Genomic DNA, 21611 nt, shown 5'->3' on the forward strand with positions numbered 1-21611 from the left:
GTAAAATACCAAGCCAAATATTAAAACCATTATTAAAAAAGCAACCAGGAAACACCACCTGAAAAGCGATGATTAAGCTGGTTCTTTTGGGATGATCCATTTTTGTGTTTAACTACCCATTAGGCTACCCATTGATTTAATGTCTAATATGTTAGTGTGATGTGGATACTCTGTGTTTCAAATAGGTTATTTATAAAAGTAGCCAATTGGTAGGTTTTAATATTAGTACAATTATTAAATAAAAATTATAAATTAGAAAAATATAAATAGAAAATTAAATATCAATATGTGTATTTGTGTGTATTTGTGTGTGAGTGTGTGTATTTGTGTGTGCATGTGTATTTGTGTGTGGGGGGTGTTTGTGTGTGTGTGTTTGTGTGAGTGTGTTTGTGTGAGTGGGTGTCTGTGTGTGTGTTTTGTGGGGGGGGTGTTTGTGTGTGCTTGTATGAGTGGGTGTTTGTGTGTGAGTGGGTGTTTGTGCATGTGTGAGTGGGTGTGTGTGTGTGTGTGTGTGTGTTTGTGCATGTGTGAGTGGATGTTTGTGTGTGTGAGTGGATGTTTGTATGTGTGTGTGTGAGTGGGTGTTTGTGTGAGAGGGTGTTTGTGTGGTGTGTGTGTGTGTGTGTGTGTGTGTGTGTTTGTGTGTGTGTTTTTTTTTGTGTGTGTGTGTGTGTGTATTTGTGTGTGAGTGGGTGTTTGTGTTTGTGTGTGAGTGGGTGTTTGTGTGTATTTGTGTGTGAGTGGGTGTTTGTGTTTGTTTGTGTGTATTTGTGTATGAGTGGGTGGATGTTTGTGTGTGTGTTTGTTTGTGTGTGTGTGTGTGTGTATTTGTGTGTGTTTGTTTGTGTGTGAGTGGGTGTGTTTGTTTGTGTGTGTATTTGTATTTGTGTGTGTGTGTTTGTTTGTGTGTATTTGTGTGTGAGTGGGTGTGTGTGTTTGTGTGTGAGTGTGTGTGTGTGAGTGGGTGTTTGTGTTTGAGTGGGTGTGTGTGTGTGTGTGTGTGTGTGTGTGTGTGTGTGTTTGATTGTGTGTGTAATTGTATTTGTGTGTGTGTGTGTGTGTGTGTGTATTTGTATTTGTGTGTGTGTGTGTGTGAAAGAAAGAAAGAAAGAGAGAGAGAGAAAGAAAGAAAGAGAGAGAGAGAGAGAGAGAGAGAGAGAGAGAGAGAGAGAGAGAGAGAGAGAGAGAGAGAGAGAGATATCATTATGGTTTGTACTGCGCCTTTAATGCGTTCTGGGGTTTTCCGGAAGCGGAAGTATGTGCAGATATTCAGTGTAAACATTGTGTAAATCACTGCGTGGTGTCTGACAGTCAATGTGACAGTTCGTTGCTTATCGCCAAGCTTAATGGTATGGATTATATGGATCTGGATTCTGAGCTTGTTCATGTTATCAGTTTGCACGTGAACTTTAGCATTAGCTTAGCAGAAGTAAGAACCTCTACAGTCTTGTGTAAAGTTTACATTACAGCTGCGACTTTTTGTCCATTGGAGTCTGTGTTTAAAAAACGTTGCATTTATTAATTAGAAAAAATATTTGATTAAACATGTAGCTGTGTCTTATTCTGTCAAGTCGATATATAAATTCTGCCATGTTCTGTTGCCTCATATATTTATTTGTATGTAGACACTGTTGTGTTTCTGTTGGTCTAGTCTGTGGAGTTGCTTACACTCTTCTGCATCCTTTACAGTATCTGGACAAAACGACTTTCATTAACTTAAAGCAGGGATTCACAAACAGCCAGGTATGCATTTAGCTTTGAAAACAAACAAACAAATACAGGAATTAATAATAATAATAATAATAATAATAATAATAATAATAATTTAAAAGGGTGAATAAGTAATCGAACTTAATCATAAATGCAACTGTGATAAAGGTGTGTTGTGATCACCATCACAGAAACACACAAATATATTCACAGATGCCCAGTAAATTCCACTTTACTTATATATTCACAGATGCCCAGTAAATTCCACTTTACTTATATATTCACAGATGCCCAGTAAATTCCACTTTACTTATGATTCAAGCTTCCTTTATGCAAACATAAACAAAACACATGTACATCAAATGCCACATATAAGTAAATAAAATTAATTTAGGAAATTATTAATTGATGCATACATAGATGAAAAATATATTCATATTTTTGAATGATATACATTTGAATCCTGTTTTGCTTTATTGTTTTGAAAATAATATTGACTAATTATGTTTTTTTTTTTTTCAAGTTCTGAAACTGCAAAAAAAAAAGTGTGCAAACATGGGGGTAAAAGGCTTACAGTCCTTTCTGGAGACTTGTTATCCAGAGACTTGTCTACATGTGGACTTAAGACAGTTGGCTGCAGCTCATGCCAAAGCCCATCCTGACATGATGCCTACTGTGGTGGTGGATGGAATGGCCTGTTTGAGGCACTGGTATCAGTGTGAAGCCTGGGTCCATGGTGGTCAGTGGCAAGAGTACATGCATTTTCTACACAAATTCGTGGAGGCATTCAAAGTGTCAGGCTTAAGATTGGTCTTCTATTTTGATAGCACTATTGAAGAACAGAAGAGAGCAGAATGGGTGAAGAGACGGCTGAGAGTCAACCAGGACATAGTCAAGATATTTAATCACCTTAAGAATCATCACCAACAACCAAATAGAAAAATGTTCTGCCTCCCTTCAGGATTGGCCAGCTTCTCCACGTTTGCACTCAAATCTCTTGGTCAAGAAGCATACTGCTCTGTTCGTGAAGGGGACTACGAGATCGCCGAATATGCACTCCGTAACAACTGCATAGGTATTCTTAGTCAGGATACCGACTTTATCATTTATGACACAGTTCCTTATATGTCCATTGATAAACTCAGATTAGAAAACATGACAACAGTGCAGTATTCTAGAGAAAAGCTGTGCCACATCCTGAAGCTTCAAAAATCTGATCTTCCTTTACTGGCTTGCATTATGGGTAATGATTTTGTCTCAGAGCATCAACTGCAGAATCTCCGTAAAAATGCTTTGACCGTGTATGGGAAAAAACACCCGGGTGACAAAGTCCATGCAGCAGCCGAGTTCATAAACAGTCATCGTCCAAACAGTGATGAAACACGTAGCGTCTCAACACTACATTTATCCAAAGCTGATATGGAGGTTGTTGAAAAGGGAATCCAGTCATATCTTCTCCCAGGACAAACATCGCCTTGGTTAGATCGAAGCCTACCTATGCCTATGCCAAAGCAGGTGTGTGTGATGGAAAAGTACCTAAACAGAGATATATTGCAGGTATTGTATAACTGAATCTCTGCACTATTTTAAAAATTAATTTACAATTTGAGTAATTTTCTGAAAAAAGATGTTTATGTCTTGCAGGCAGCAAAAGAAAGGCACATCCAAGCAGAGGGCTTCATGATCTATAATGTCCTGAAGTATGGGGTGGTGGATTGCAGCAATACACTGGAAGATGAGGAACTTGGTCTGCCTCCACAGGCTATTTTATACCAACCACTAAGAGAACATATCTACAGTATTCTCATGCCGAGTAAGTTTCTTCTATACTGTTATATTAAAAGACATTTAACTTTTCATGTATTCAGAATTAATCATCAGTTGCAACTTCATACAATTAGAGACAATTCACTTTTTATAGCCATACTGTATAATTGATGATAAAAGCACAAGAATTAAGAACAGTCGTGACTTCTCTGAGAATCCCGGTACGATTCGAAAAAATTTCCAGGAATATTGTGTGTGATGTGGGTACACACACTGGATGTGTCACTAGTCTGTTGCAGGCCATAAAACACAAACAAACACACACATAAACACAGTCTAGCATGTTTTTGGAAGTAGATGGAAACCACAGAACCTGGTTTAAACCCAAAAGGACATGCCATGATAAATGTGACAAAGAGTAACCTAAGGTCACATAATTGCATATAAACTAATAGATTTCTTTTTACCTCTGCATCTCTTTTGTAGGTTCTTATGGTGAAACCTTGTCTGTGCAGGAATGGTTTGTTTTTCCTGGGAATCCACTTAAAGAACCAAAAAAAGTCTTTCCAAAGGCTCTAAACCTTCCAGGTGCTATATACAGTATTTTATGACCCTAAAATCTAAAAACAAACATGTCTGTCTCCCCCAGTTTGATAAAAATTAAAGTCATAGCTCAGAGGTTTAAGGCATTGGCATACACAACTGCTAAATTGTAAGTCATTTTTAAAAAATGGCAGATAAAATGATAGACATACTGTATGTTGAACGTTCCATAAAAGTTCCAAAAAAAATTAAAATCTCATATTAAAGCTCTGCTCCCTCCGTTCTGCGGTGTTTGTTTTTAAGACGCTGCTTTGTGTATGTGGCTATTGATATATCAACACTGAAAGGTTAACAGTGTTTCCAATGACAGATTTGTAGCAGAGGATATACAAAGCAGTGTATACAGCTATGACTTGTGTACTCAGCAAACCTGATTTATATTTAATCGTTTTTTTTAAGCAGTTGATTAAACATTGAGATTTGTGGCCATAAAAAGCTTAGGCAGTTTTGTTTATTACAATGCTCTAAAATATCTAGTGGTCTTTTTAAGAGGACTTGTAATAAGAACCAGATATCATAGTGGTTTTTCTTGGTGGTTCAGGAAGAGCTCTTCAGATTATTAAGAAGAACACAACCTGTTATGAAATATGCATAGCATTTTTTTTCTGTTAGCCACTCTGTTAGTCATCCCTGCTGCCATTCCATTTATCGCTTACTGTATCGGTCAATTCACAGATGGAACTCCTGACCTTACGACTCTGTGGTTTGGAAATGACCCGGAGGTGAAAAGCATCCGAGTTTCCACTTTCTTGGCTGTTTTTGACCTCCAGGACTTTAGTGAAGATCTGAAATCCTTTGACACTCCTTTGGTAGCTGTGATTTGTCTTGTAGCATACATAGCTAATCAGGTGCGTTTAACATACATGTGGCTGTATTCTGCTTAAATGTACTACATAGTGTTTGTAACCTAATCACACACTGACCTATTTATTCACCCTAGCCCGTTGGTTTACATAACACTTTCCTGGTATTTTCAACTGAAAGGCCTTTCTTTATATCATTTTAATTGTTTGTTTTGTACACTAGACTTTCACTGCTTGCAAACTAAAGAGGAATATTTGTTCTTATTTTAGGCTAAACACTTTTCTGTTGAAGACATAGATGCATATCTAAGCCAAGCCGTCTGTATCAGATATAAGTCTCACACAGACCTGCAGCACATGAAGGTAAGCAGTTTATTTTCCCCTACTTTAGAACTTTACAGGCAGCTTGCTCTAGCATGGTCTGGGCAATGAAAGTGTTGAAATGGGTCTACATTTAGGTCTTTCCTTCATCTTTAGCTTAAATATGTAACCTTTTTCAAAGGTGCCTTTCAGCTAAGTGCACTTTTAACTCTACATAAGTCTCCACATAAACAGAAACAGTGCAGTGTTTTGGGTGTTGGTGAATGATTAAAGCACATTTGTATTCTGCGTTCTCAAGGAGACTGCAAGCTGATTTCCACAATGCTGCAACTCCGGGTAAATACTTCTCTCTCCTGCCAAACCAGCACTTTATGAAACCATCGTTTCTCCCAAAACAGCAAGAACGATGTGTTGGATTCTCTCACTCTTTGGGAATAAAGAGAAAAGAGAGACCGGGGGGATCATTTCTGGTCGCTTTGTGACATTCCTCCCTAAAACTGCTCTAATTGTGGTCTGAACCTGAGAGCAGTGCTCTGGTGACAGGCTCCGAGACGTCCCTGCTGTCGACCACAGGCCTATTTCAGCTACCTCCCTAATTTAAACCTACTACACACACTATTTAAGACATTGCCTCCACGGGCGCCCATGGTTTTGGGGTGGCCATATTGAATGTTCTCCTGTGCTGTGTAGCAATGTTTGACTAATAAGATCCTCACAGGAGATATCCAGGAAGCCACTGCATGAGTTACATGTTTTGTGCTTTGGTGTATGAACCGATTTCTGACTTCCAAATACACACAGTCACGGTTTCCATTCTAAAAAATGAAATCTAAGGTAACTATAATCCCTATAGAGATAATCGAATTTTTTGTTATATCTGCTTACACTGATATATCAAGTTATTGAAGCATATTGATCTTTTCATTCATAGTCTTTATATCTGCTCTACATTTTGAGGGTCAGCTTGAGGGAAATACCACAGTTGGCAGGTAGTCTACCTTTTTTGTGCTTTGATGGTTGTTTGTTGTCAACATTGTTGTCAGCATTGTTACTGTGTGTACATTTCCAGTAATATGTAGGGTGGTGAATGATTGTGTTCAGGGTCTATGTGTTTTGAGGGCACCAAGCAGCAGGTGTTGAGCTGCTGAGCGACTCAGGCAAGCGTGTGTGTGTGTTTAAGTCACAGTGGCGACAGCTTGCCGCTGGCCAGATGAAAGTGTGTGAAGCTCTCCTGCCTCCCATGTGCCGGAGAAAGGCAGGAGCACCTGTTGCACACGCTATTGTTGTGTCCCATCAGGAGCAACACTGTCACATCTGCCTAAAATGTGAAAGGGGGATCACAGGGGAGGAGGTGGGGGGAGAGACGAGGCAAGCTTTAAGAGCCAGACAGATGGCAGGAGAGTCTCCTGGGGCTGCTTGATACCCCCCCTCAATCTCTCTCTCTCTCCTTCTTGCTGCTTTGTAACAGTGAGGGAATGTGAATACACACACGGATGCCTCTGTGTGCCGAAAGCAACAACAACAACACATGCTTAACATGCCTAATTACAGGCAGTTTATGTTTTGGAGAAAGTTTATGAAATAAAAGTTTTGCCTCAGTATCAAAGAACTCTAGTTTCTTTATATGCAAAATCTACACATTTTGTTTCCCCTTTGAATACTGAATTCTATTGTTCAGCATTTTTCTCCATACATGGATGTTTCAGGACATGTAATGGCACAGATGCATCTTCACACAGGTGAATGATCTGCTCAGAAGGTTAAGAGTTACCATTAATGTTAATCTCTGCCCCCAGGCCCTGCCTTAGTTTCACAGACATCTGGCTGGAGCAGCTTTCATTGTTTCTGTGGTCAAATGCTGGAAGAACAGCTGCTGCTCTTGCTTTTAGACTAAAGCTCTTCTCTTTATCTCTGTGCCTAACAGCAAGCTACCACTGCTAATCATTGTCTAGATATTTGCCAGCAGGTCTCCTAGCAGTGAACATTTTTAGATCTGGTTTTTATCAAAACATACCCAGTATTATCCAGCTTACAAGAAATACCATAATCACTCAGCTAAGAAATTCATTGAGTTGCAAATTATATTAATTAAGTCCACAAATAGAAATGCTCTGACTTACAGTCTCTTGGAGAGAAACCCCAGTCCCCATTCAGTGTAATGTTATAATTGATGACATAAAGGCTTTGGCCGTTGGCCACTGCCGAAGCTTTTGACTCCATGTGCTGACCACCTTTCGTTTACTTTAGTTTAAGCTGTGTTTGAGAGCAGAGCAGGTGGTTGGCAAGGCTTTCTTTATGTTTCGCAGGCACTAATCAGTCAGTCCTTCTCTTATCTGTCTTGGCTGGGGGCAGGTAACCAGGTGAGCAGTGGACAGTTGAGGGGAAATCTGCCTCAATCCCCCACTCACATCACCGTTATCTCTTCTTTTTCTACAGGTTACATTCCAAGTGCTCTAGTCTCAGTGTAGTCAAATATATAATGGATTTTGAGGTTTTATTATGAACAGTATTACAATATTAACCCGATCGTTTGTGTAACTGATTTTGCAGGTTCCTCAGGTGGACCCAAGGGCTGTTCATCTTGGTTCCCTTTTTGTACGGGGCCTAACCTATCTGATCGCTGCCAACAGTGCCTGTGGTGTTCCTTTTGCAATGAATGAGCTCATGCCTTGGAAAATGTTTGATGGCTTGCTGTTCCATTCTAAGTACCTCCAGGCACACTCTGGTTGTGCTAAAGAGGACCTGCTAGAGGGCAATGTGAGTAGAGTATGAATTTTGAAATGTGATGCGAAATGTGTTATAAGGTGTAAGGATAAGATGCAATATATTAACATACAGTGGAGTCCACACTGAAGATCTGTGGGATTTTCTTTTAATATTGGAAACACAAAGGGGGTTTTAGAATTTTGAAGTATTTAAAACAAACAAATAAATGTTTAATATCCTGAATATTTACTATTCTAGTTTCTGCATTGGTTCAACCTCTGTATTTCTAAACAAATATCGCCCATGTTAGCTGCTTTGTACAAACAACCAGACTTTTGTCATGTCTAATCTCTTCTGTTGAAGCGTGTGTTCAGACTTGCTAATGGATTTGGATCTAAAATGGATCATAAGGTCATAAAGCAATAAAGGGAGGTACCAAATAATATGTGACTCTGAAATTCATGTAGATATTTAAAATGTTCCATTTTTTTCACTCAAATTATTGTGAAAAATCTCATTTGTAATAAAATTGTATATTAAATTAGACAATACATGTACAAGCATTTTTACTATCAATAACTGGCAAAAGGCTGTGGATGAGTAACATTGCTCATCCAGTTCCCACAGTATGTCCTTTGACAAGTCAGGCCAGTCCCAGCCAGCGGTCCATCTGTCTGACACATGCTGCTCTAGCTTTGAACCAGAGTTTTTCCAGCTAGTTTGGTTAATTAACTGCTATTACAAGACACTTTTTAAATCAACCAATCCAGCAATGCTTTAGCACCTGCCTCATAAATGCTTTAATATAGACCACCTAAAGAATTTTCAGTCTTTTAAGTGCATAACAAATGAATCAGTATATAATAAAAGCGCGTCTCTCGGGTTTCTACTGCAGCTGGCTCGACTGTGGCATAGATTAGCTGATGAAAAATAGCTGTGCTAGAAATTAAGTGCTCGCTAATTTCCTGTAAAGAAAGCTCATTAAACAAGTAATACTGCCACTTCATTTTGTATATCAAGATAAGGTTGCAAGAGCAATATAAAACTAGGCAAACATCATTGTGGTGCTCCTTCACCTGCTATTATGCCTTAAATATGGCTGAGAAAAGAAGCTCGCTTTCAGGAGCTGTTGCGATTGGCTAGGATAGAGAGCCTGGCTTCTCTGCACCTTCTCAGTAATACAAATGTTTTTCTTAATGACTTAACCTAAAAGTTTCACTTCTTGAATGTTAGATTTCTTGAATAAATTGTTTTAACCTGAATTTATTTCTAGCTAAATTTCCCACAGCTTGAAAATTTAAATGTGATTTTTTTTTCTTTACTGAAATTATTTTACCAACATTTTTTAAAAACATGACATCTACACAATCTATCCTCAAGCATTACAAATTTCATTCATGTCATTCAAATTTCATGTCATATGATTGTCTAATGAAATATAAAGGATGAAGAATAACATTCATTAATTTGAATTAAGTACTGAGCATATCCTCAAGTACTGGTTTGTGTAATAAAAAGCACATTATGTCAGTGAAGAATGACAGGTCAAAACACACAAGGCATCATAAGTATTTAATAAACATTGCGTCATTCATTGTTTTCTTGAGTAATATGCAGTTTGTTTATTTCCATCCAGCCTGCTTGGGTATCTCTGTTTCTCACACTTCGAGATCTGGTTCTCAAAGCCTGCAGAAGACATGGCTCCACTATCCGTAGTTTTCCATGCAGACTTCAGCATGGTGAGAGAGCAGCTTTATTTTTGTACAAGTTTATCCACATGTAAATCTGAATTTCCAACCACACAAAGCTACAAAAAATGTTGCTTTATACCTAAATTATTTGTGGGGTAAACACTTCTCTCTAAAGTGACTTAAGAAGTAGCTGAATGGCTGATGTGAGACACGGCATTCACAAGCCCAGAAGCTAAACCGCTAAGCCTCCACTGCCTCATGGAAAAAAACCCTGAATACTCAGAGGCTGCTTATTATTATTATTATTATTATTATTATTATTATTATTATTATTATTATTATTATTGTTGTTGTTGTTGTTGTTGTTGTTGTTGTTTGCTTGCTTATTTATTTATTTATTTATTTATTTATTTATTTATTTATTTATTTATTATCCATTAATTCACTTCTGAGATGCAACTCAAAACGAGACTTTGCTGTCTTTCTACAATGCAGGTTTGCTCAGGCTATGTTTAGTTTTTTTTTTAGACAGATCATCACAGCACATCCTTTCATGCACTGTACTGCAGAGAATAATTCAGTTGCAGACAAACAATATCCTTTTCCCTGCATAATACACACCATCTGTTCTGTGGCAATGACACACTCTACAGCCAACTTTAGATACGGCCACTGCTTTGTCATAACAAGAATAGTTTTTTTATAGAATGTGAGCTATATTAAGTAACATAACAAGACAACAAAATTATAACATGGGGGCTGTTAAATCTACTGGAGCCCTGTTTCTTTTCACTGGCATCCAGCATACTGTGGCTCCTTAGCATGATTAAAAGAGACCTTGTGGTGAAATCGTCTCCATCTGTTTTTTTTCTATTGATGTTGTACAGTGTAAGAAACGCATGTTGTGTCTCAGTGGCGAGCTTGTTTATGTTTATGCTGACACTATCATGTTTGCTGGGTTTATTTGTAGTGTCATCTTGAGTCTACCACTAGATGCATCATTTATCTGGCGGTATTTATTATATGTTGGTTTAATTAAGAATCATACTGCGTTACAATGTCACTGGAGTAATGTTTCTTCTCTTTGTGAAAATACCACACTGACATTCATAATAAGACAATTGCCTACATAACTGTGAGACAAAAGCGAACATTCACTGGTGTTTCTGGTTTGGTTCATTTTTCTTGATTTTCTAAGAAGGGATTATTTTGCCCTTCAGATTGTGTATTCTGTCAGTAGAAATATGATATTCAAGTATATGTATAAAAAAGAGTCTGTCTCTAATTTATGTCTGCATTTGAGCTGGTAATCACTGCCTCAGGCTTGTGGGGAGGTGGCGGTGGAGTTCAGGCTTTGGAGAATTATATGGTTTATGTTTCCAGTGATTCGCAATTTCTCTATTCCTTAGTAAATTAGGGACTGAGCCCCATAATTAAAATCATGTTTCAATGATACTGTCATTTCCTCAGGCAGGCCCATGGATGGAGAGTCTCACAGAGAAATGGAATCCCAATTCTTTAGCACCTTTGACTGTTACTATAGACAGCAGCCCAGGGGTCCAGCCTTCCACATGCAAGGTACACTTTTCACACTATAGAAACACTCCAATTCATTGGTGGTGTTGGCTGTTTGTCTGTAGGTAGAATCTACGGTTAGAAAGCACACACTAATTACTTTTTTTTTTAACCTGTAGGACGTAGTTATAGACCAAGATCAAGTACGAGACACCCTAACAGAAGGCATCACCATCCCCCAAGGTAGATCTACTAACCGAAATTGCTTAGTCTGAATGGCCTTATTGTGCAATTTTACTGTCATAAAGCTTGTTTGTTATCTACTCTGTTTGTTACAGATGGCCTCGGTAGCAAAGTTAAAGACCAGATTTCACTTGACCCAGAAATGTTCAAGAACAGAAATCATGGAGGTATTTGACTGATCATTCATTCCAGTGATATGAAAGCATCATTTATCTTCATGGATTCTCGGTTTCTTTTGTGTCTCCTTTACCGTCCTGTAATGCAGCTGGCAGTATACAATGCATTGTCTTGTCTGCTGTGGGCTTTACTGTCTGGCTTTGATGACTGAATAGGCTTGTGGTAGTTTTATTGCACTCTTTTCCACACACTGTTTAGCTATCAGCTAGAAGATGCTGCCAGAATGAAAAACCAGTAACAATATTCTCCATAGCTACTTATGAAAACAAAACTGTGCAATAATAAAGCTTAGAGCACCTGCCATTGCTGTTGGAACATATGTATGTCACTTGTTTGCACAGTCATGTAGTCAACAAAAGATGAATCAAGTGTATTCAGAGTTTGTTAGTGAAGAATGCTTCCAAGGTAGAGAATACATATACATATAATGACATACAGTGTTTCTCCATCCTGATCCTGAAGTAGCACTGCCCAGCATATTTTGGGGTTTTCCTGGCTCTTACCTCTGAACGATGATTCAACTAATTATCAATCTTAATAAAATGTGCAGAAAGGTGGTACTATTTTATAGCATGTAGTATAATTGATGGGAGTAATGTGTTCACACTCAGAGTTCCATCAAAAAGAACCGCCTGCATGTTGCACTTATTCAACTGAAAAAAACAAGTGTGGAATTTTAGACAATTCAGGACAGGACCTCGTTGTTTATGTGGCAGAAGAGGACTACGTTCAAATTGGACTACGTCGACGACACTTCGATGGAGACAAGACTTTTTACATATGTCTGTTAAATTAGCCTAAGTTTTGTGATTTATTTTTTAACATTTTTAACATTTTTTAACACTGTTTTCTGCTGAAGCTAGCAAGTTTTGCATTGCATGCATTTGATGGCTTTTGCCATAATTTGTATTCCAATAGAGACGATACTATTATAGACTCTTCCAGAATCCATATACTGGACCACAGAGTGCATAGTGGAAGTGTACAGTACATCATTTGGGACGTCTTTTGTAAACGATATGCATCAGTGACACAAACATAACCGTCAAGTACGTATGTGCCAAAATCCTACCATGATGAATATGCAGCTGGAGCACTGATTAGCCTCAGGTCATGTATTATTTTCAAGCATCTCTTATTTTAGAGGGATGTGTAATCAAACAATTGAATAAAGAAAGTAGATGAATGAGTGGGAGTTGTTTCTATACAGCCAAACATCTGTCCACCCAACCATTACAAATGATTTTTAGAGTGTTATATAAAGCCATTTAGTCACATTTATCAAAAACAAAAACACATTTAATTTAACTGAAGAAAGATTGTTTTTAAAACCCTCAATCATTGTTGAGGCCAGTTTTAAAAATCATTTTAGTATCAGGTATTTACCCTTTACTCAGTACTTTCTTGAGCTGAACTTTTGTTCACTTTTCAGAACAGCAGTCAGAAACATTTTATAGGAAAATGGGAAATATAAAAAGGGACTCCAACATGGTTGTGGCTGTGTTCCGAATGAACCAATCACATGATCCAAAGTATTTATTTATCAGTTATCATCAATTTAATTTTGATAAACCCCAAATAAAGATCAGCTGTTTCTGTACGATTCTCTTCGCAGTTTTTTGAAGCCATGGTCTACAAAGAGCTTATTGCATATTATCTATTATCTAATTATTTTGAAATCGTGTGTGTGTGTGTGTGTGTGTGTGTGTGTGTGTGTGTGTGTGTGTGTGTGTGTGTGTGTGTGTGTGTGTGTGTGTGTTTACAAACCATTAGATGTAGTGTGGAACACCATAAAAACAAAGAAAATGGAGCAACATAGTGACATCACTAAGCACAGGACGTCTCTCTAAAATATATACAAGGACAAAAACTTACCAGGGAGGCTGCCATGAGACGTACTGCAACATTAATATTTCATTAACATTAATGTCCTTACATTAACATTAACATGACCTACAGCTTCAGGAATGTCTAACAGGTACTGATTCATCTCTGTATGTGACATGTCTCTCTATGGGGTAGGGAGGTTAGAGTGAAAACCATCTAAGCTTAAATACATCACCACAAATCATGTAGCAAGATATATTATTATGGTCTGATGGGAACAATTCCAAAAGGTATAATAATTCCACAATTTTTGTTTGGTGCAAAAAAAAAGCACATCACCTAAAGATAACTATACCCATGGAAACATCAGCTTTACAGCGTTATTGGTCTGGGTCACCTCTCTGATTAGAGCCTGTCTCCTTCGTTTGTGCTCTTTGGCTTTGTGGACATATCTAGGAAGAGTCATGGTTGTTCCTGATGTCTTCCACTGAAGAATGATGGAAGCCTACCGGATCTTGCATGGCCTTTAAATCTGCAGGAATCTTTTGGTCCCATTCCACACCTGTGCCTTGACACAAGCTGTGGACATTAAGCACTGACCTTATAGCTCGCTCTGATACGCACTGTTAGCTATGGGGTTTTTAGAAACAGATGTGTCCCTTTCTAAATCATGTCCATTCAACTAAATCGGATGAACTTTGAAAACAATCCTATAGAAAAAAGGTACGGTATTATAGCTTTTTCATAAAAGTTTGTTTCTATTCTTCTGGATTATTTTTTAAGAGAAAAGGGGTATTTTTAACTACTTATTTATGTGTATATATCTATCCATGGCTTGTACAGGTTACTTTTCTGTCACATTTTTGAAAGCTTTTTCTTTTCAAAAAAATGTTTGTGCTTCATGTTTTGTTTTTATTGCATATGTGACCAGGCTGCAACAAGTCCAGCACTACATTAATTAATTATTAATTATGATTAAAGATCAACATAAGCACATGGCTTATTGGCCAAAATATCATTACTAGAATGCAGCTTATTATTTAGTATATGAACATGTCTGCGCTGCTCTTCCCTCTGCCCATGAGGCCATGAAACAGTGGCACAACTGGGATTTCTTAAACAGTCCAGAGAGGAAATAGGATATGGAGAAAGTTCCACAGTTCTTCCTCCCGTCTACAGAAAAATGAAGCCCATGCTGGAATGAAAAACAGAGCTATACAAATACACTCCTTGACCTTGGCATGTGTGAAGCATGTAGGAATAGCAGGAAGTGGAGTCGATGGATTTATCCATGACAAAAGAACAGATTTTAGGATCTATTTTGAAAAGCTTAATAAAATAAAGAAACTTAAAGGAGAACAGAAAGCAATGCAGTTTTGTCTAATAAACGAGGAACAACACTGGAATTGAAGTCTTTTATTAATAAAGATGATGATGTGTATAGGATAATAATGATTTGATCCTCCTAGTAGGGTCATATATGTGTCTGACATCTGACATATGTGTCTGACTAATCTAAGACATCATTTTCTTGCTGTGGTTTGAGTTTAAGAGGATCTGTACGGTTTGATTTCCCAAACAAATCCTGATCATTTACTGTTTTGTTCTATTTAATCATTTCCTGGAGGCCTTGCATGCAGCTTGTGTCTTTTTCAGAGGCATAAGGCAAAATTAGCAATACAACAATGGAATGTCAGCTTAATTATAGTTTGAATGGGTCAAAATTAGCAACCCAGAACCATAATCTTCTTTTTATCGGTTCACATTTAGCGTGTGTGTGTGTATATGTGTATGTGCGCGTGTGTGCATGCTCGTATGGTAAATATAGACTCTGTGCCCATGGCGCTGTGGTCACAGCCTAGTGGGTTGTGGCTGAAGTGGGCGTGAGTGGGGGATCTGGTGCAGGGGATCAGTGGTGAGGGGTAGTCATCACTATAGCTATAGTGGGGATCTGAGCGTTTGTTGTGCAGCAGACTCTGTGCACTTGGGGTGGGGTGGGCTCTGCCACAGGAACCCAGACTTTGGCACATACTCATCTCTGTTTCCTTTATAAAGAGATAGAATTGTTGGCTCAAAGAAGCCACAACTGCAAGCTGGGCCTTATTCTTTTATTTATTTATTTTTTAATCAAGCTAAGTATCCTACAATGGTCAGTTGGCTGGTGCATCTCAGTAATGCAATAGAGGGTGAATGGATAAGATATTCACCAAAAACATAAGGATATAGTGGAGTTTACTTGATGTAATGAGGGCTATTATAGATAGCCTGATCTGTTTCTATAGTAATAACCTCCTTGCAAAGACTTGGTCTTATGAGCAAAACACAAAGTCATTTCATAGTTTAATATTACTGTCTTGAAAGGGCTGTAATTGTTTCCTCATGCAGGGAAGAGCTTGTTTAAAATTAGTATCAGGTAGGGATGCTGTTGAATGCATTGTGTAGCTGTTTTGCATTTAATCAGGGTTATTTTTGTCACTTTACAAAACCTCTAAAAATACAGGACTGATGTGAATACATAGATCCCCTGATATTTATGGTTGCAGCTATAAATAGAGGACTGTTAACCCAGGAACCGGGCCCATTTCTGCATCTGCCATAATTGTATGTGGATACTGAAAATTACACAAAAGCAGCTGAGGAAAACAGACAACTGAGGGCAAAAAATAACTTCACTATTGACTGTTTCAGTGGTGCCTGGTGTCTAGCTGGCCAAAAAGGCTTCATGTCTTTATGTAAGAATCACATAACTTAAACTTTGCTACTTCATGTTTTGCAGTTCAGTGATCACAAGCAGGGCTTCAGCTCAGTCATTCTTCTGTTACTCTCTATTTCTGTGAGTCTGCTTTTTTAACTAATGGCATTTGTCAAATATTACTATACAGAGAATATACAGTATGTTACACTGGTTATATTGAGATTTTAAAAGGAAAGAGATTTGGACGTTCGTGCAAACATCTGAGAACGGATTATAATATCTTGTTATTTTGTTGTTGTTTTTTTAGTAAAGATACAGTGCAGTTTTTTCATACAAAAAAGAAGCGAGTGTGAAAGTCTCCAGAGAAAGAAGATGATTCTTCAAGATACTCAGTTAAAAAATTTCAATTTCTAACCCTAATCCTAACAATTTTATAATAGTTAAACAAGTGCTGTCACACCAAACACTGACTTCTTTTAGTTTATTATGGTTAACTGCTCTTTATACTGTATTTTAATAAATGCAGAAATGTTTTATTTGTTTCACATGCATCTTTGCTTTAGAGAATTTATTTTGCATGTACTTAAGACTTTTGTACAGTGCACCATACAGTAAATCCTTTAAACTTTCCTGTTATTATAATTAGTACTTCTGTGATTTTCACATACAGCAGTTTCTAGAATTTGCTCAAAATTTTGGGAAAATAAAATCTAGTGAGCAGCAGTGCTGAGGGCAGAAATGTTGATGATAGAGGGAAGAAGAGAATGGCCAGACTGGTTTAAGCTGACAGGAAGTCTACTGAAACTCATATTAACCACACTTTAAAACCACAGAGAGCAGTAAAGCAGCTCAAAATGCACATTGTGTTCTTCTCCTGTTAGGAATCTGAAAACAGTTGATGAAAACCATCCCTGTTTTTTTCCACAATCTTAAACTGTCCAGTTTCATCCTCAGATCCCTGACAGGAGCAGAACCCCATGTGGTCTGCTATTGTAACCTCACTGTTTGGATTATGTGTATTGCTATTTGTAATTGCTCATCACTGGTTGTATATAGTGGTTATTTGAGTTCATAACAGTCTGGGCATTCTCCTCTCACCTCTGTCATCTGCAAGGCCTTAATGCCTCTGGATGTACATCCATCCTTCTATCCATACATCCATACATCCATACATCCATACATACATACATACATACTTACTTACTTACTTACTTACTTACTTACTTACTTACTTACTTACTTACTTACTTAACAGTTATTATCATCCTTGTCTGATGAACAGTTAAAGTCATTTGTTTATAGTGCAGTATAGTGTAAACTTATTGCATTATTATTATTATTATTATTATTATTATTATTATTATTATTATTAACAGTGGCGTCTCAAAGTTAAATGCTCATTGTTACTGATCTGAGAGGTTCAAGCACCAGCATCGCTAAGCTGTTGGTGTTGGGCCCTTAAGCAAGGCCCTTAACCCTCTCTGCTTCAGGATGCTGTATCATGGCTGAGATCTGTGCTCTGACATCCCAGGGATATGCAAAGAAATGCATTGGCACTGTGCTGTAATGTATATGTAACAAATAAAAATTTCTTCTTTTATTTTTGTGGTAATTATCATCAACATGTCTACGGATTTTATAGTATACTATATATTTTATATATAGTATTATAGAAAATATTACATATGAAAATACGTTGTAGAATTGAATTTGTTGAATATGAGTTATTTCTAGTGCCACATCTCCAGTAAACTGTTGCTGTGTGTACAACTATGTAACATTCAAAAATTGAGCCCCACCTCCTTGAGGATGTCATGGAACTATTCCTCAGGGAGCAGGACATATATCAGTCAGAGCAAGCAGTCCACCTCTTTCCCAGCCTGTGAGATAAAATACAGCCTGGTTAAGTAAAGCTAGTGGAAAAAATTGGCAGGGGTTAGTAATTTACCTTTAAGGAGATTTTTGCACAGCCATTCACTGGTGCAGGATAATCTCTCTTTGTGATTCGTAACAATATAACTCCAAATGAGGAGGAAATGTCAGGTTATGTTTCAGAGGCGACCTCCTCCCCACCCTCCATCTGTAGGAATGGCCGGTGCTCATTGCAACATATGCTGCCTGTTGCACAGCCGCCATCTGTTCCCTCCTAACTGATGAAGTGATCCTGTTGCCATGGAGATTAGGCCATTCAGTGAACTGGCCTTGGAAACGTTTCCCGCAGGAGCGTCCCCCTTTTTTCTTTTTTTTTTCTTCTTCTGTTTTTTTAATGTCTCTCTTTGTGTTGTACAGAAAAGCTCCATACAATTCTGACCAGCAGAGGAAGCTAAAGGAGGGCCACATCAATTTGCAGTTGATTTCTGTTATTGTGTTGATCCCTGTTAACCTTTCTTCAATTTCAAGTGATTTCATACTGATATCTTTTCCTTTCATTTACAGTGAGCTTGCACTGTATGGATGAATAAAGGTGTGTGAGTTAAAGAGAATTAAATAGTAATATAAATATAAAAATGTAAAGAAGAAATCTAAAAGTATAACAGAACTAGGTTTAGTAGAAATAAAAGATTTGTCTTGTATATGTTTGATGTTATTACTTATCTGCTTTTAACAATATAATATTTATATATATATTTATTCAAAAGTTTATGACATCATTGTTTACATCTGAACGATTCCCAGGAGTATCGACCAACGGCAGACTTCCCCAAGGACAGAGGCCTCGGCAGCCGGCTCTTTGTGTGGCTACTGTACATGGCTCTGAGGGTGATGGTGTCTGATGTCTTTGCTCATAACTGCCACTTTTCTGTTAAATCCAGGCCACAAATAAGGGGAAACAGCAGTGCCAAACAAAAGAGCCAAAAGAGAAGCCAACGTCTGTGGAAATCCAATCCCAAAGACCATGCTTGCAACCTGTCTGCTTCTTTTCAACTCAACTTTATCTAACCAACTCTCATTTAACAGACACAGGATAATGATTGAAGGAGCCGTACTTCTTTATTGGACCTGTTAGCCATATGTCAGTCTTCAAAGTGACATTGAAAAATGGCGTAATAAACTCAGCCAGTGCTAAAGAACAATAGAATATACAACCTGTATTGAGTTTTGACACTAGCTCTTGAATAGGTCCTGAGTTTGTACACTAAAATAATACTGATCAACATGTGTAGATGTAAATAAATGAATAATTTAGTACAGAAATGTGTGATGTGTTAAAATTGCAGGCTTCTATCTAGTTGGTTCACTCTAGTGATACGGGGGAAAGCAGTTATGCTTTGCTAACATAATGTGCAAATCCTCTACATCAGGAAAGCACCCACAGGACAAAAGAAGGACAGAGGGAGTTTGTGGAAGTGGAAGTCAGACGTGAAAGGATGTAAAGGGAAGGGAGTACACTTCCTGCCTGCTCCACTCAGGCAGACAGAATGCTTGTTGGACATTTCTGGATGGATTTTACTTCACTGGTCCTCGCTTCCCAGCCCTGCCCAATGACTAGAATGTGTTATCAGTTTCAAAGTTCCATGTAGTAATGTAACTTTCTAAGCACTGTAACAGCAGTATGTCATAGGCCACCCTTAGAGCTTTCATCACCATAAACATAAACCCTTTCAGCTTCTGACTTTTACATTTGGCAATATTAGGTAACTAGTTAAAAGACTGAACGTTCATGCTCCAGTTTGTGTTGGAAAGAAAATGGTTACAGCACTATTATCCAAAGCAACATTTATTTATCTTCTGTAGCTGAGCAGGGTCCAACAGTGGGGCCTAGGCAGTGTTTGGATATAAACTCATGACCTTCTGGACAGTAGACTAGCAGCTTAAATACTGTGCATCCTAATCAACTCTCAGTTAACTGTAACTAATTTTATTTGATTCGATTCTTTAAAATGTAACACTTTCTTTACATTTACTTTTCCATGTTTTTACTTAGATCTCTCATAAAAATTCTACCCGAGCCTCATGCAATGTGATATTTCTTTGGTTTATTTAGTTTGAGTAAACTGTGGTTTGAGCCGTCATAGACTTAAGTGTATGTGCACGTGGGCTAAGTGAAGCAGGAATTCCAGCTTGTTAATGCTAAAGACTGGTTGGTGGAATTTGATGCCTCCACTGCACTGAGGAATTTACACCACTCTTCTTCATTGTGAGCTGTAATGAGTGTTATTGTGAAACTGACAGAATGCTGGACTGGATACTCACAGCTCCAGGCTGTCTCCCAGTTCCCAATGTAGATTGTCCTGAACTTTGTGTGACTGAAACAAAAGCTGTGATTGACATCCACTGCCACAAGTGCATGTGGTCAACAACAGTTTCCTCTAAAATGAGAAGTTCTATGTATATACAGTATATGGCACAAGTATGCTCACGCATTGTGTTATGGATCTCTAATAACAGGATAACAGTAGACAGATCCATGTTACTCTGGGATCTTCTTACTTAATATCCAGCATTTATACCAAAATACACTGTGAACAATTTAAATGACATTTTCACACAAATGTGTATTCACTGTTAATGCTAAACTTATTTTTTTAATTTATTCCTTTTTCAAACATATTTCATCATTTTATGACTTAATTGTTGTTTTAGATCTAAAACCATGCTTATTTTCCACTGACGCACACACACACATCTGTATACATTTAACACACATCAGTAATCTAGACATGCTCAGTAGCTTCACTTTAATACTATAATAATTCAGGGTTGTCTCGTGGGTGTCTTTTTCTAGTAGGAAAAATCCCACTCCCCTCTTCTAGAAATGATTTAAACACTGCCAAAATAGCAAACATGAATCCCCACACAAGCTTAGAATTAAATTTAGCTGAGTTGTGATTTACTGGAGCCTGTGAGTCCAGTCACAGCTAAAAAAGTGGTGTCTCAGAAAACAAAAGGAGAGAGAGAGAAACCTCACATATTGCATGCAGTGGCCAAACCAAAACCCCCCAACCCCACCACCACCACCCTTTCCCCCCAACCCACCACCACCGCTACCACCATAGTCAACAACGCCCTACTAGAGCAGCAAATCAAAACCAGTTTTATTTTTTTTCCCACATTTGAGAGAGGCTGTTGCTGATGATCCAAATATATTTTAATGTGAGCCTCTAAAGGCAACCAACAGGACAATAAAAGACAATAAAAAAAGGGACCAAGAAGGGAAAAATGGTGTCGAAACCTCGACAGCCTCTTATTATCGTCTCATTTCGGCACCGCCCCTCTCGCATCAGTGCACTGACATTTGGGTTGTGTTATTTCTGAGAGCTCAATTCCTGTTGTTAAAAATAAAGCATTACTATTTAAAGATTGACTTCTTGTAGAAATTTTGTTTTGGTATCCAATATGAAATTGTAGCATCTGGCAAGAAATCATGTTGCTTTTCACTGGACATGGCACTGTTTCTGGTTGTCTTCAAGAGGCACTAGACATGTTTCTTAGGTTTCTTCAGCATCAGTTCATCATCATAAATATATTTATTTTAATGGTTTAGTTTTCTTAACCATGTTCATTTATTTTTACAGACAACATTTTTGGTTATGTTTTTCTAAGACTGAACTG

At 37.8% G+C, this 21611-nt stretch overlaps 1 protein-coding gene across 13 annotated transcripts; it reads left to right on the forward strand.

Moving 5' to 3' along the window:
* Positions 1-1205: 1205 nt before the first annotated feature.
* fam120b (family with sequence similarity 120B) lies at positions 1206-21274 on the forward strand. 13 transcript variants are annotated; one of them, XM_027150292.2, is made up of 14 exons: positions 1206-1349; positions 1690-1743; positions 2234-3267; positions 3355-3523; positions 3964-4065; positions 4756-4928; positions 5154-5246; positions 7755-7961; positions 9547-9649; positions 11076-11179; positions 11296-11359; positions 11455-11526; positions 18495-18522; positions 18735-21271. In XM_027150292.2, exons 3-13 carry the CDS (start codon positions 2266-2268, stop codon positions 18518-18520), a joined length of 2115 nt encoding a protein of 704 aa, XP_027006093.1. In that variant the 5' UTR covers positions 1206-1349; positions 1690-1743; positions 2234-2265; the 3' UTR covers positions 18521-18522; positions 18735-21271. The 13 variants fall into 13 exon arrangements, 10 of the variants coding, with proteins under 10 accessions (XP_027006093.1, XP_047668685.1, XP_047668690.1 ...); XR_003441117.2 differs by having other exon boundaries at positions 1207-1349; positions 11072-11179; positions 18735-18842; XM_047812729.1 differs by lacking the exon at positions 18495-18522 and having other exon boundaries at positions 18735-21270.
* The last annotated feature ends 337 nt before the right edge of the window (positions 21275-21611 follow it).

Source organism: Tachysurus fulvidraco, chromosome 4 (assembly GCF_022655615.1).
Source record: "Tachysurus fulvidraco isolate hzauxx_2018 chromosome 4, HZAU_PFXX_2.0, whole genome shotgun sequence".
In the NCBI taxonomy this organism is placed as follows: domain Eukaryota; kingdom Metazoa; phylum Chordata; class Actinopteri; order Siluriformes; family Bagridae; genus Tachysurus; species Tachysurus fulvidraco.